This window comes from Anolis sagrei, chromosome 4 (assembly GCF_037176765.1).
Source record: "Anolis sagrei isolate rAnoSag1 chromosome 4, rAnoSag1.mat, whole genome shotgun sequence".
Taxonomy (NCBI): Eukaryota; Metazoa; Chordata; class Lepidosauria; order Squamata; family Dactyloidae; genus Anolis; species Anolis sagrei.
The window spans coordinates 85,728,557-85,744,322 of NC_090024.1; the positions used below are offsets into that span (position 1 = coordinate 85,728,557).

The window sequence follows — 15,766 nt, forward strand, 5'->3', positions numbered from 1 at the left end:
TGGGAAGAATGAGAGGTAAAGTCCTAAGTCATTTTTTTTTTTACATTGGATTTCCTTGAAGATGCAATCAAACTGACAAATTAAGTCCAAATTCATCATCAAATCACCAATCACTAAAGAAAGTACACTAAGCACATGATACATGAGGAAGAGCACATGTCTTTGACCACTTGAGGGAGCACTTGTGAAAAAAGAAAAATCACGATCAACATGTCATCTGTTTTGACTGAAACAAGTGCCAGGAAGTCTTGGGAGAAATAATTCTTCTGAAAAGCTCCTATGTTGTTAATTCTCAGAAAATTTGCAAGTTCAGCCCAGAGCTCATTCCTCCCAAAATTCTTGGCAAGAAGAATGGCAGGCATATAATCAATGACTTGATGTTAGAGTATGGCCATGTATTTTATTTTAGTTAGTTAGTTAGTGTATTTTTACTCTGCTCTCTCTCAACCCTGAAGCGGGAACTCAGAGCAGCTCCCAAATTGGCAATTTATGTATTTATTTATTTATTATATTTATTACCCCCCTCCCGGAGGGGGGAGGGGGGAGGGAGGGGGGAGGGAGACTCAAGACCATTTACAACATACTAATGGCAAAAATTCAATGCCAACATACTTGTAGACAGAAAAAAACATAATAACTAAACACTAACATATAACTATACATTAAAATCATTAAAACCATTAAACATGAGACATAAAACACAATAATTCAGTGGCGCATTAAGACATAAAAACATACAAAATATATTGTGCATTAAAATCATAAAACAGTAACATATACATGCATTTAAATAAGCAGTTAACATATAGCTCTCCCAATGAGGTTGGGTTTTAACCCTTTTAGTCCCACATAAAATATAAAGGATGATGTAAGTTATGATATAGCAATATCTGGAGTGTCACATCTTCTCTACCATGTGTCAGATCCCTTCCTGACAGGCCAAAATCCCGAGAGTAATTGGTCGACCTGGGAGGGCATTTAGCCATCTCCCAGCCTCTCATTTCCCCTCTAAATTTACCGGAGGAGCTTGGCTGTGTTCTCAGGCCCCTCGTAGAAAACTCCTGATGTTTCAAAATGATGTGGAGTGGGGAAGGGGGATGTCTATGTCATTTTGATGTGTCAGAAGCTTTCTTTGAGGGACCTAAGGATGCCACCAGGCCCCTCTGGTAAGTTTACAGGGGAAATGGGGGGCTGGAAGGTGTCCAAAGAACTGGGATGGCAATGGGGTTTGGCCCCCGGGATTGTGGAAGACTGTCTCAAGAATCGATCCCTACCTGCCCAGCAGACCTTGCAATAAACTCCTGATCTTTTCAGGTGTTTTTTTTTTAATCTGGAGTACATTAGGAAATCCTGGTTTACTCTGAATTAATCTGGATTAACTTGAAGCGTTGTTTGGATGCCTCAGGATAATTTGAAAACCATTACAGGTTTTGAGCCTGTGTTGAAGGGACCTCGGAAAGCTGGTATAGCACATGCAGTAGCTCAGACAGTGATTTCTGAAACAGGAAGCCTCCTCTTTGAATCCAACTTTCATCTGTCTGGACCTCTGTTAAAGAAATAGTAATGTAATGACTCCTGACAGCCTTAGGAATTGCTGGCTAGGGCTTCTGGAAGTTGTAATCAAACAACATTTAGGAATCAAAGGGAACCATAGCTGTGGATGGTCCATTAAAGTATGGTAAACCAGAAGATTGGAGAAGGAGGGTCCAGGATCTCCAGAGTCCAACAAGGAATGAAATTTGATTGAACTACTTTGTCCTAGTGGGTGCAAGCTTTTGACAAAGCAAATGTGATGAAAAAAACATAAAAGCCATGTTGGAACAACATAAATTTTCTTCACACAGTGGCCAAAACAGTTCCCTCATGGGAAGCCCACAAACAGTAGCTAAGTGCAACTACAGCATCCTCTCATCACAATGAAGATAAGATTACTACTCTGTTTTTGGTCCTGGAAACCCCCTGAGTGAGGTTGGAAGAGTGAAACATTCCCAGTCCCTGAAAGCCTTATAATGGGGTCACCATAAGTTGGAAGGTGCACAACAACAGCAAATTTGTGTATATGTTGTTGCTGAAATGTTGTTTCTGATTTATGGGATTTGGTGGGCTAAGAGTATGTGAATTCCCCAAGGTCACCTAGTGGATTTCCATGACTGAGCAAGGATTCAAACCCTGTTCTCCAGAGTCATAGTTCAATGCTCAAAGTACTACACCATGCTGACTTAGACACACACACACATAAAATTTGTTGTTAACTGCATCAAGTCAACTTCGACTTATGTGACCCTATGAATGAGAGACCTCCACGTCACCTCATCATTCACAGTTCTGCTCAAGTCTTGCTGAGTCTATTTATCTGACTGTCTTTTTAGCAATCCATACAATCCATAGAATTGTTCCAGCACTGCATTTTAAAGGACTTTATTTTCTTCCTACTAACTTTCTGCAGTCCAGCTTTCACAACCACACATAGAAATGATAAATACAATGGCACCGACAGTCCTAATTATATATGTGATATATAGACACATACTGCTTCTGATGCTAGAAGGATCATATATCTGTCATGGCTCTAGCTGGTGCTAGCCTTATCCTTCATGAATTTGTCTAGTCTACTTGTAAAACCATCCAAGTCGTCAGCCATTACTCACAATTGTGAATTCCACAGAAAACACAAATTCCTGAAGAAATAAATGTGTAACAATATTACAGAAATAGAAATCCCGAAGGCGTTGAAGTTCAGTAAAAACACTTCCTTTCATCAAATAACAAAGTTTGTTTTGAAAGCTTTTCCTCGGCTACTCCACTGATGTATCTAATTAGCCAGGACAAATGTTTATCAGCAGTGTCCTCAAATAATATTATGCCTTTTTCCGAGCATTCCACAGAGGAAGCCAATAAGTCAAATACACTTTGCTCTGAGCTCGTGTCGTCAATAACCACATTTTAAAAATGTATAATCCTTTCAATTCTATGCCAGAGCTGAGTGGCACATATTGGCTTCCCTAGCTTAAACTTCTTAAATTGCTTAGGCCTACCCTTCTGCTGTGAAGAAGGAATATTAAACATGTAAGAAACAGACCTTAGAGCATGGGTCCCCAAACTAAGGCCTGGGGGCCGGATACGGCCTTCCAAAGGTCATTTACCCGGCCCTCGCTCAGGGTCATCCTAAATCTGAAACAACGTGAAAGCACACAACAACAACAACAACAACAACAACAAACCTATCTCATCAGCCAAAAAACATACTGACACTTTCCACTAAAATACTAATAAGTTTATATTTGTTAAAATTGTTCCTCATTTTAATTATTGTATTGTTTTAAAGTATTTTGCACTACAAATAAGATATGTGTGGTGTGCATAGGAATTCATTCATTTTTTTCTGTTTAGAAAGTTTGAGGACCCCTGCCTTAGAATCACTGCTTCTGCAGACAGAAAAAACATTTTATTTATTTATTTATTTATTTATTTATTTATTTATGGCATTTATATGCCGCCCTTCTCACCCCGAAGGGGACTCAGAGCGGCTCACAAGATATATATACATACAATATATTATATTATTAGCATAGTACAATATCAGTATTAAATATTACTATATTGTACTATACCATTATATTGCAATATTATTAGTAATATTACATGTAATATAAATATATAATTATAATATATTTTTAGTAGTATTATATTGTATTACATTATAATATGTCTCGGAAAGGATAAAAAGTTGAGATTGTGCCCAATGTTTCCTTTTCAAAAAGGTTTGCTTGGCAGAAAAAAGCCCAAAAAAACCAAAAAGCAAAACTGTAACTCTGTTGGCTGGTCAACAATTACGTTATATCAGCACAATTTTACAGAAGAAAACAGCAGATGTTGGCTTGCCTGTCCTTCTTCTCTGTATTAGTCAAATGGATGGGTTTCCAACATGCATGTAGTATTTCCCATTGATTTCTCTGTTCTTGCCCCCACTCCAGTTATTGAGAAAGGCAAATCACTTTTCACATCAATCACTTTATATCCTGTCTTTCTCCAAAACATGGCAGCAAATCTATAGAAGGGTCATATCGTTCTTCAGATGTTGTTGGACTGCATGTCCTAGCAACCATAGAGAGTATAATCAACCAACAGTGACCAATGCTAGAAAATGCATTTCACCAACATCTGGATCACATGATTCCCACCTTTGTTGCAAAGTATTTATTCAGAGATTATCAATCCAAAATCTAAGCACACACACCCCCACCCCCACACACAAATTTTGGAACTGGTAGAAATTGATTAGTTTTTGTCTAATAATTTAAAAGCTGACTTGGTCCCATGTGAACTTTCCACAGGGGTTTCCTCGGGCTAAGAGAGTGTGACTCATCAAAGGTAACCTAGTGAGTTTCTATAGGAAAGTAGCAAATGGAGCCCTGATCTCAAGAATCATAGTCCAGTCTTCAAACCACTTTTACACACTGCTCTAATTGAGTGGTACCCTTCAAATAAGAATAACCATGAGAGTTAGAAAATTATTACCTGCGGGGAGGGGTGGGGATAAAATCGGACATTGCTAATAATATATATTTTTGAGCATGTGAAAAGGATATGGAAAAGAAATTTGAGCACAGATGTAGGATTAAGGTGTAATGATTAGGCTTGTGCACGGATTCAGAGTGGTCAGTTCCCTTTGGCCAATACAGCTTGTTTGGTTTGGTCAGATGGTCATAACGGCAAGGGCCCAGCCATCACGTTGATGATGTGTCTTACACAAGCCGTGTCTGCTTTCTTAACCCTATTGCTAAAACTCAGGCTCCCTTGAAGGGAAGAAAGGAAAGGGTTACAGGAAAAGTGCTTCCTTGACCCCGTTGCTGAAACTCAAGCTCCCTTGAAGGGAAAAGGGGAAAGGGTTCTAGGAACAGAAAGGGGAGCCTTGTAAGTTCCCCATTGCCGCCAATGGGCCAGATCTAGCTGTATTTTTCAGCTGTGGAAGGAAAACAGCTATCTGGCTACCCATCTGTTTTCAGGAGGTGTGCGAAAATGGATAAGGGGGTCTACCAGAATCTGGCCAGCAGAAGCGGATTGTGGTTTAGCAGAAATGCGCAAGCCTAGTAATGATGGTTTAGCATTATTAAAACAAATCTCCTCTCCATCTAGACTTACATACTCTGTCCTTCCCTTTCTGCTTCCAACTCCACCACAAGAAGGAAACTGGAAACCTCTGCTTCTATCTTAGGTTAATCGCACTCCAATCCCTATATGTGGTCAAAATATAACTATGATTAAGGAATACAATCCAGCTTCAAAATTATTTTTATTATATTTGCAGTTGTCTTAATTTCATATTAATGGTTGGGCATCCCTTATTTAGAAGTTTGGGTGGAGTTGAGTTTTTTGGGGGGGTTCAAATCCAGGGAGAGGCAGATGAGCTCCCTCTATCAGCTCCAGCTCCTCAAGCGGGGACATGAGAGAAGCCTCCCACAAGGATGACAAAACACCAAATCATCCGGGCGTCCCCTAGGCAACGTCCTTGCAGACAGCCAATTCTCTCACACCAGAAGCAACTTGCAGTTTTTCAGGTTGCTCCTGACACGACAAAAAAAATCATTTTTGCATGAAAGATGTGTACATCAAGCTATCACAAAGCAAATATGTCACTATCTCAGCTATCCATATGGACAATTTGGGATTTTGGAGTATCTCAGAATTCTGGAAAAGGGATGCTGAGCACAATAAGTCAACACTTCTGGTTGTCTTCCTGTTTAAAATACAGTTGTATACACTTGATAAAGCCGCAGTTAAACCTTTGTGCCAGCTGAACAGCTGATCTGAAGGTCAGCGGTTCAAATCCATGAGACAAGATGAGCTCCAGCTTCCCATGCTGGGACATGACAGAAGCCTCCCACAGGATGGTAACACATCTGGGTGTCCCCTGGGTAATGTCTCTGCAGTTAGCCTGTTCTCTCACACCAGAAGTGACTTGCATTTTCTCAAGTCACTTTTGACATGATAAAAAAATACACTTGATAACCAGATACCATTCTCATTAGCTTGAGTGAAAATCTAGAATAATGCTTATTACCTTCCAGTAAGCCATTTTTACTTTCTGATTCAACTTTTTCAAAAAGACCTGAGAGAGAGAAATAAAGATTTAATATAATTCATAAAATCCTAACAAGCATAGGCTGAACAGGTTCATTCTCATGTGTTAAGATAAATGTGACATACCACAGATGTTATCATGAATTATGGATGTATAGCACAGCACGGTAGGGTTTTTCATTTCTTCTCTTTTATTTTTTAAGTGGTAATTCCTTATGTTTTTTCCAGACAAAAGACTCAGTTAAATCTCAGGAGGTTTTTCCGGGGTGACAACTGAGAGTCTCATATAACACCTGTTGGAAATCCAGTAGCAATCTGTCCCCTTGTCTACAAACATGGAGTTTAAGAAGGCCATAATGAACTGTACTAGAGCCTTGTATTCAACCATACCTTTGGGTTTAATGGACTTGAGATGAGCACAGAAAATACCTTTTATTGTAGACTAAGTTCTTAGGCTGATAGTAGCAAAATGTTGGGCGCTTCCAGATGAGAACTGCCTAAAAGTAGCAATTAGAAAGCATTGTGTAGATCTTTTTCCGAACTCTACAAAAGTAAAAAGAGCAGTAGGATGGCTCCCTCCTCACTTTCCTTCTGTCAGCAATTGAAAACATACCTGTGCCATCAGGCTTTTGAAAACTGACTGAAGTGGGATTTTATTGTTGTGCAGCGTAGTTCTTATGCTTTGTCTGTGGTCTTTTAATGCATTTTAATATTTTTAATGATATCAATTGTTTATTTTTTGTATTTTGTATTCCTACTTTTTACTGATGCTTTTGCACAAGTTTAACCTACACACTTTTAAAGATGTTAGTCTCATTATTTAGGAAAATGTAGGCTATAAATGTTTTGGACTTCAACTCTCACAATTCCTTACAGCCTACCAGCCGTTAGGAATTGTGGAAGTTGAGGTCCAAAACACCTGGAGGGCCAAAGTTTGCCTATGCCTGGTATAAACGATGACAATAATGATGAAAACTTATGGATGAACCTATGATATAACAAGGGGAAGGTCCCCATGGTACTATACAAAGTATGCGTTACTGGGCAGTTATCGGTGAAGTTATTGAGCATAATTTCTTGAAGTATTCAAACTGGGCAGTTACACAAATTGTGTCATTCAAAAAACAAAATAATACATCTAACAGGAAAATACACCCTCACTTTTCAAGGCAGTCCTATCAGCTTGAGATTTCTCCCCACTGCCTTGAGGAATCGAAAGGACGGTGCTGGGAACACTACTTGATAAAGTTGCAACATAACTCAGTTCCAAACCACTTTCATGCTCTTCACACTGAGCTCAAAAATAGAATGGAAGCCAATATAGCCAATATAATGTAGATGTTTTATTGCTTCTTGACCTTTTGGCTAAGATCAAATGTGGTGTGTAGAATTGTTTTGTCCTTTGAAACAATCAGATAATTGCATACTGAATAACTGAACCTCCCAAACAGTCACCAAAGGCAGCCTATCAGTGGGAACTGCAATATACACATAACTAGAACATAAAGGACATGATGGCTAAAGATGATTAGAATGCTAATACTGTAGAACACAACTGAGGAAGACCAGGTTCAGGTTGCCCACAAACATTGTGGTGTTACCTGATTTTGATCTGCATTCTTTTTTGCAGGTTCCTGGAGAAAAAGTAGTTGGTAAAGACATGGCAGTGATTGTGGAATTTGCCAACCCATTGAAACAGGACCTCAACAATGTCAGGGTTCAACTGGATGGGCCTGGTCTCCTGAAGCCAACCTCAAAATTGTTCAGGTTTGTAAACAAGCTTGATATCTATAGTGTACAACTGGCATATCATGCTGTGCATTTGTTTATTCCAGGGAAAATATTGTGGACCTGGATTTATTGTGATACAGATATTTACATGAGGTCTAAATCCCTAATCCAGGTTAGGATGGGTTTGGTCGATATAACTAATATACCCCACCAACTCTTCCCAGGTTTCTTTGCCACTCACATGGCATGGAACTAGTAAAATAAAGCTACTTAACATGCCACAGGTGAATTTTGTTTCTTCTACTGGGGAAAATCGGGGTGGGGGGATGTACATAGGACAGGAAGGGACAGCTATCATACCTTCCTGAAATTCTTGAGCCCAGAGAGTGTAGGATAGTTGTAGAGACAGCAATCTTGGATCCAGCATAGAATTTTTGGAAGGGGGGAGGGGATTGAAACTTTTTTTTAGAGAGAATCATGAAGAGCATACCACAAAATAATTTAAATAGTATGGTTCATTCTATATTTTTATATAGACTTAATTACATCTTAATTTTCTATTTTAGTTACAAAGTTTCAAGTCTTAACTGAAAATGACTATTAATTGGTAATTTATTGTTACAAAAGAATGCCACAAACGTCTGTTGGAAACACTTGAATACTGTGTCAATACACTTTGACGGAAATCAGGCTACACTGATAAACTGAGGTGGACACTCAAGAGTGCAAGTCCAGTCAATCTTTCTTGCCCCATTCTGCTGCTTATGTATGTTTTCAAACTTTTAAGAGTTGAAAACAACCTATATATAGGCATAACAATGGGAACCCTATTATCTGGAAAAGGGGAGGGAAGACCAAGGAGGGAAAGGCCTAATTCCCCATTAGGAACTTGCCTCCTACCTCAATGTTGAAGCAAAGAGCACAGCAGGGGGGCAGAGCAGCCTTAAATAGCCTGCAGCTCTGCCCCTGTCAACCACCCCCATCAAGTCTGGTCTCCTTCATGAGGGCCTTCAAATCCACCCCCTTCCCATGGCTTAGACTTAGCCTGCCAAATATGGGTGGGCCAATTTGGTTGCTTCCACTATATCGGCTATTGCTGCAAGTAATGACAGTGTGAATAAATTGTCAAAATTTGCTTGAGATGGTGCTTGCACTTCTGGAGGGACTCATTTAATTTTTGCTTCTTATAGTGCCCTTTCAAAGAGCCCTTTATCCCAGAATATCAAGGCAGAAAATCCCACATTATCGGCTTTGAACTGGAATATATGGTAGATAACCCAGTTCAAAGCAGATATTGTGGGATTTCCTGCCTTGATATTGCGGGATATAGGGCTGTGTGGAAGGACCCATAGACTTAGTATGGGGATTTGGTTAACCAGTTAAAATTCATTGAACCCCTAATCCACCCCCCTCACCCCCCCCCCCCCACTCCCCTTGGCACAACACTATCTATATCCACCCATTTCTCCAATACATTGAAAGATCCAGGGAAGGATTTGAACCTTCTTGTGTGTGTTTTTAATCTGGTGTCCTGCATTAAGTGGCCTACCTTGGGTGAAATCATATCAGCCTGCATGCCTTGTGTGGACATACAAAGTCTACTGCAACTCTATACTGCATTATTTGGCAGCGTTGAGACACCCTTACATTCCACCCGCCCTTTTGTCAGTCACAAATAGTTGTGACTGTCAAAATGTTGTGACTGACATTTTTTTAAAAATGCTCATTTCTAGACTTTGTGGTAAACTATTTTAAGCAAACCTATCCATAGATATAGCACAGTGAAAATGTCTCAAAAAACAATTTTTAAAAAAACTATGTTGATTTCATTTTCCTTAGTTTGGGTGCAAGTGGAAAATTACATGTATAAAATGAAGCCACGGCAGATTATTTAAATAATTCATCCCATACTGCCTCAGTGTATTGAAGATGATAAATTATGGCTCTCTGTTGATGGCTGAGCCCATTACGGAGAATAATCAATCACTAGGGTTACTCCAGGCAAATGGAATTAGTTCCCTTTTATTCCATTAGCAACAATTTAAAATAATACTCTTTTCCTTTGTTATTCAGGTTATTTGGTAAAATAAAAATCACAGGATCGGGTTCCATTGGAAGTGCTCTCTCTCATCTTCTATAACAAGATTCCAAGTTTCATTATAAAACGATATTCCAGAGGAAATTTTGAAAAGATCCTAACATCTTGCTAGGGGCAAAGTAGTTTGTTCAAACTTTGAGTACAGTACCAATGCTAAAGAAAAAAAATGTGAGAATAGAATTGGAAAATACCACTAGGGCTAGCCAATCCAACCTCTTAGCATGCAGAAATACATAATCAAAGCACTCCCAACAGATAGCAGTGTAGTCACTGTTTTAAAATGTCCAGAGGACACTCCACTGTATTATGGGGTTTTTTTTAACCTAATCATGAATATAGTTGCATGGCATCATGGTCCAAAATAGATATGATGAAGTTGATCAGCAAACAGGGTATTCTAGCCTGTGTACATTTGTTGGCGCTGTTGTTAAAACACAAGCTTTTGGATTCAATTTGGGACTATAGCATTAAAAGCTGGCTTGGGGTTTAAAAACCTTTTGTTCTTACCATTTTAAGTTCAGTCGAAAGCAGCGTCTTGCCCCATGAAGGAAAATGGAAAATAGATCAAGAGGAAATGGTCATGACAGGGCAGTTACAAAAAAGAGAGCTTTTCTAGGGATATTGTTTAGGAAGAGGCAAACTGAGGGTATTGCCTCCCCCAAGTAAGAATTATATCCCCCAGTGTCTCAAAATGCAAAGCACTGTAAAGAATGAGATACTGAAAATCATCCACACCTAGAATTCTTATATTTGTGGTGTTTGTAATTCCATGATAAATCTACCAGCACCATTCTTTGGGTGTCTGAGGGGCCCTTCCACACAGACCATATACTGTAACCCAGAATATCAATAATAATAGTCATCATCATCATCAATGCCGTCAAAACCAGAATTGAAAAGTTGATGACAGATCCTAAATGTAGACTCTGCAAGGAAGCATATGAAACAATAGATCACATCCTCAGCTGCTGCAAGAAGATTGCGCAGACGGACTACAAGCAGAGGCATAAACACCGTTGCTCAGATGATTAGTTGGAACTTGTGCCATAAATACCATCTGCCTGCCATAAAGAACTGGTGGGATCACAAGCCTGAAAAAGTTATAGAAAATGAACATGTCAAGCTACTCTGGGACTTCCGAATTCAGACAGACAGAGTTTTGGAGCACAATACTTCTGACCTCACGATCATGTTAAAAAACAAAGTAATGGATTGTCGATGTTGCAATCCCAGGTGACAGCAGGATTGAAGAGAAACAACTGGAAAACCTGACACAATATGAGGGTTTGAAGATCGAACTGCAAAGACTCTGGCACAAGCCAGTAAAGGTGGTCCCAGTGGTGATCAGCACACTGGGTGCAGCACCTAAAGACCTTGGCCTGCACTTAAACACAATCGGCGCTAACAAAATTACCATCTGCCAGCTGCAGAAGGCCACCTTAATGGGATCTGCACACATTATTCACCGACATATCACACAGTCCCTAGACACTTGGGAAGTGTCCGACGTGTGATCCAACACAACAAGCCAGTAGAGTGGTCTGCTGTGGGACTCATCTTGTTGTGTTTCTTCTTCTTCTTCTTCTTCTTCTTCTTCTTCTTCTTCTTCTAATAATAATAATAATAATAATAATAATAATAATAATAATAATTTCTTGATATTCCACTCAGGGCAGATTTCAAACATAAAAGGCAAACATTCAATGCCCAAATACAACAACAATACAGCTATACTAACAACCCAACATATAAACACAAAACATGACTTAACAACTAAAATTAAATAAAAAACACAGCCTGTTATAAAAGACATATTACAAAATGTCAAATATTGAATAGAAACAATAATTTAAATAATTAATGCAGAAAATCCCACAATATCTGCTTTGACCTGGGTTTTCTGAATCCACACTGCTTAATATGTCATCATTGCCTGAGGCCACTTCCACACAGCTGAATAAAATCCTACATAATCTGCTTTGTACTGGAATATATGGCAGTGTGAACTCAGATAACCCAGTTCAATGCAGATATTGTGGGATTTTTTTGCCTTGATATTCTAGTTTATATGGCTGTGTGGAAGAGTCCTAAACGTAATTTCTGGAAGTTTTGCTGAAGTCTTACAAACTGAAGGAAAATTATTTGGGGGCAGTATTTTTATGTGGGAGAGAAATGCTCTCATTTTGACAGCTTGTAACTATACCGCTGCATAGGTCTGATGTGAATTCCTCCAGTTGAGTAGCTGCTTTGAACTTTCAAACAGGCTAACAAATAGGACCAAATAAGTATCCAGTTGGAGATGGTCTGCTTGACAATTATTAGGGGGACAAATATGGAAGACTAGGACGGAGCACCAGGAGACGTTGAAGCACCACACCACAACTCTTTGAAGGCATACTTTGGGTGGGTTGTTGTAGGTTTTTTCGGGCTATATGGTCATGTTCCAGAGGCATTATCTCCTGATGTTTTGCCTGCATCTATGGCAAGCATCCTCAGAGGTCTTTGGGTCTCTTCTAGACTCCTAGATGAGATTTGGAAGCATCTTTTTTATATCTGTCATCCTATGAGGACTCCAAATATGGTGGAAATGACTTCCCCACCCCTTAGAGATAGTTTGTGAGGTTTTTCAATCCCTGAGGTACTTGGGGAGCACAAAACAACCCCAGCGGAGCTACTCCAGCCTGCACGACACTCTTTGCCCAACCTTGCTTTAGGTCAGTGGTTCTCCACCTGTGAGTCCCCAGATGTTTTGGCCTTCATCTCCCAGAAATTGTAACAGCTCGTAAACTGGCTGGGATTTCTGGAAATTGTAGGCCAAAATACCTGGGGACCTGCAGTTTGAGAACCATTGCTTTAAGTGATCTAATGAATTTAGTTTTTCATTTTAAGCCCCACATTGGGATAGGATGTTTCTTTTTAAATATAAACTATAGGTTTTTCTACTGCAAAGACACCAGTTCCTGTTGATGGATTTATGGCTTGCCTGCCACAGTGCTTACATGTTTGTTTCTCTCATTGCAGAGAGGTTCCAAGGAATTCAACCTTGACCTGGGAAGAAAAATGCGTTCCAAAGCGGGCTGGCCTCCGAAAACTGATTGCAAGCTTGAATTGTGATGCCTTACGGCATGTCTACGGGGAGCTGGACATCAATATTCAGAGTGCTGTGTAAAGCTTTTTATATGTCTTTCTTTCTCATCTTTCCCTTTCAGTATTTCAGGAATTTCATTACAGAAAAACACAGATTAAATGTATTATTGCAAGAGTCATAATCCAAGAGTCATAATCACATTATATATACTTGATTAGTATTTTGTTGTTTTACTGTTTGTAACCTGCTGCACAAAAATCAGAAACCCCTCTTTATATCCCCCCCCCCCCATTTTTAAAAAAGTAGGCCACAATCAATTGGATCTACCTCATAGAAAGGGAGGGGGGAATCATAAGAGTGCAATCCTTCATGGATTATGTCTTTTAGGTAGTTTGAGGATTTCCAGCCAAGGCAACATTTGCCCTGATTTCATTTACAATTAGCCACCTGCATCCAGGGATTCTTTATTCACAAATTCAACCACCCATGGCTTGAAAATATCCTCTCTTCCCAAATACCCAAAAGCAAACCTTGATTTTTGGCATTTCATATAAGGGGTGCCATTTTATGATGCCATTGCATATAATGGGATAGGAGCCCTCGGTGAAGCTGTGGGTTAAACCCCATGTGCCTGCAGGATAAGTTCAAATCCAGGGAGAGAGTGGATGAGCTCCCTCTGTCAGCTCCAGCTCCTCATGCGGGTACATGAGAGAAGCCTCCCACAAAGATGACAAAATATCAAAACATCCTGGTGTTCCCTTGGCAACGTCCTTGCAGACAGCCAATTCTCTCACACTAGAAGCAACTTGCAGTTTCTCAAGTTGCTCCTGACATGAATATATATATATAGGGATTGATCACCCATGGATATTGATATCCGTGGCAGGTGGGTCCTGGAAGAAAACCCAAGTAGATACCAAGGACTCGCTGTCTATCCTTCTGTTTCTCAAATCAATACATCTGACCTTTTCGTCATTACATTTCTGTGAAGGAGATTACTTTGAGGAAGAATGAATGGGCCAAGAAGATCAATGATTCATGTCCAAGTAGAGATTTAAATCCAATTCTCCTAAATCACAGCTTAATACTCTAACAAAAAGATGGGATTTGTGTACCATGTGAACTGAATGAAGCCTCCCAAGACCTCCCACATGGCCTGCAAACATCCCAGAACCCCTAAACTCTTCCCGTCTCCCTGTGAAAGAGACATTTAAAGGTTCTTTCAATCTTCCACAGCCCAAATTAGATTTTTTAAATTTTCAAAACCAGAAGTAATCATTTTTGGTTTTAATGAAAGTAGCAGGTACACTTGTCCAAGGTTTCATGTTTTGTGAGAATGGGGTGAACTTCAATGGCTGACCATCCCTTCTTTAATAATCCCACCATGCTACTGATGTATTTGTGACAAGTTCATTATTCATATCCACTCAAAATCATTGCTGCTTAGAATTTAGAGGGAGTTGGATATATATATATATATATATATATATATATGATGCAGAAGTAAGCCAGAACATCAATACCAACTCTGAAGTATTTCAAAGCTCAAACATTGCTCAAGATTAGACAAAGTTAGTTCAGTGAAACAGCAAGCCATATTGTTCAGGTTGGTTCATATGTAATTTTGATCTTTTAATGTAAAACTATAAGCGTTTTCAAAGGTCCAAATCTCTGGAGTACTCTACAATTCGTTTTTGATTATGGTTTGATATTTCAGTATTTTTCCACCTAAGATAAAAACTTTCAAGTATCATGAGAGACTATTATTTTAATAATGTGGCTGTTATCTCAGAATATCTTCTGTGTAAAAACACTTCGGGGGGTGGGGAGGTGGACAAATGCATTTCCATTTTAGAAAAGTCCTAATATGTCAACACAAATTTTAAAATGAGCCAAAAAGCTCATAATTTTGCTCAGTTTTGGAGAAAAAACTTGAAGTTCTTCATTTTTTGCATGAGATAAATGAAGATGCAGATCCTCACTCATGAGTTGTTGGTCTTAAACATTTATTACCAGCATTAAATAAGTACATCATTGTACTTCTTGGTAGAACATCATTTAAACATAGATGGTTAATAAAAGCCATCAGTGACACATGTAATAAAAAGGGGTACTGGAAACAGTGCCATAAAATATTAATGTCACAACTTTCCCATTGCTCAATGTATTTGTCTGACTTAGAAAAGAGATTAAACTCAAGCATTGGTATCCATGCTCTGAGTTCCTTGTATTAAGTCCTACAAACTCTTTCTCAGTCAAAGGGTTAAACAGTGAATTAACATTCTGTTATTGAGTTCCAATGGCATAAGTCCAATTTATACAATTGTAATTCTCTTAATGGCATTCCATGCAGTCATGCCGCTCACATGACCTTGGAGGTGCCTATGGACAATGTTGGCTCTTCGGCTTAGAAATGGAGCACCAACCCCCAGAGTCAGACATGACTGGACTTAATGTCAAGGGAAACTTTTACCTTTACCAAATTCTCTTTGGGTTGTTGTAGGTTTTTTCGGGCTATATGGCCATGTTCTAAAGGCATTTTCTCCTGACGTTTCTCCTGCATCTATGGCAAGCATCCATAGATGCTTGCCATAGATGCAGGAGAAACGTCAGGAGAAAATGCCTTTAAAACATGGCCATATAGCCCGAAAAAACCTAAAATAACCCAGTGATTCCGACCATGAAAGCCTTCGACAATACATCAAATTCTCTTTTCTGGCTGTTGTGGCGGTAAGCATTCTGTTTCAAAATCTGGCTACCAGTATTTA

At 39.2% G+C, this 15,766-nt stretch overlaps 1 protein-coding gene across 1 annotated transcript in view; it reads left to right on the plus strand.

Moving 5' to 3' along the window:
* The window catches only part of F13A1 (coagulation factor XIII A chain), a 127,259-nt gene extending 112,053 nt beyond the window's left edge, over positions 1-15,206 (plus strand). The window contains exons 14-15 of the mRNA XM_060774776.2: positions 7,712-7,848; positions 12,932-15,206. Coding sequence (XP_060630759.2) covers positions 7,712-7,848; positions 12,932-13,079 — 285 coding nt within the window. The 3' untranslated portion in view covers positions 13,080-15,206. The remainder of the gene's footprint in view (positions 1-7,711; positions 7,849-12,931) is intronic.
* The last annotated feature ends 560 nt before the right edge of the window (positions 15,207-15,766 follow it).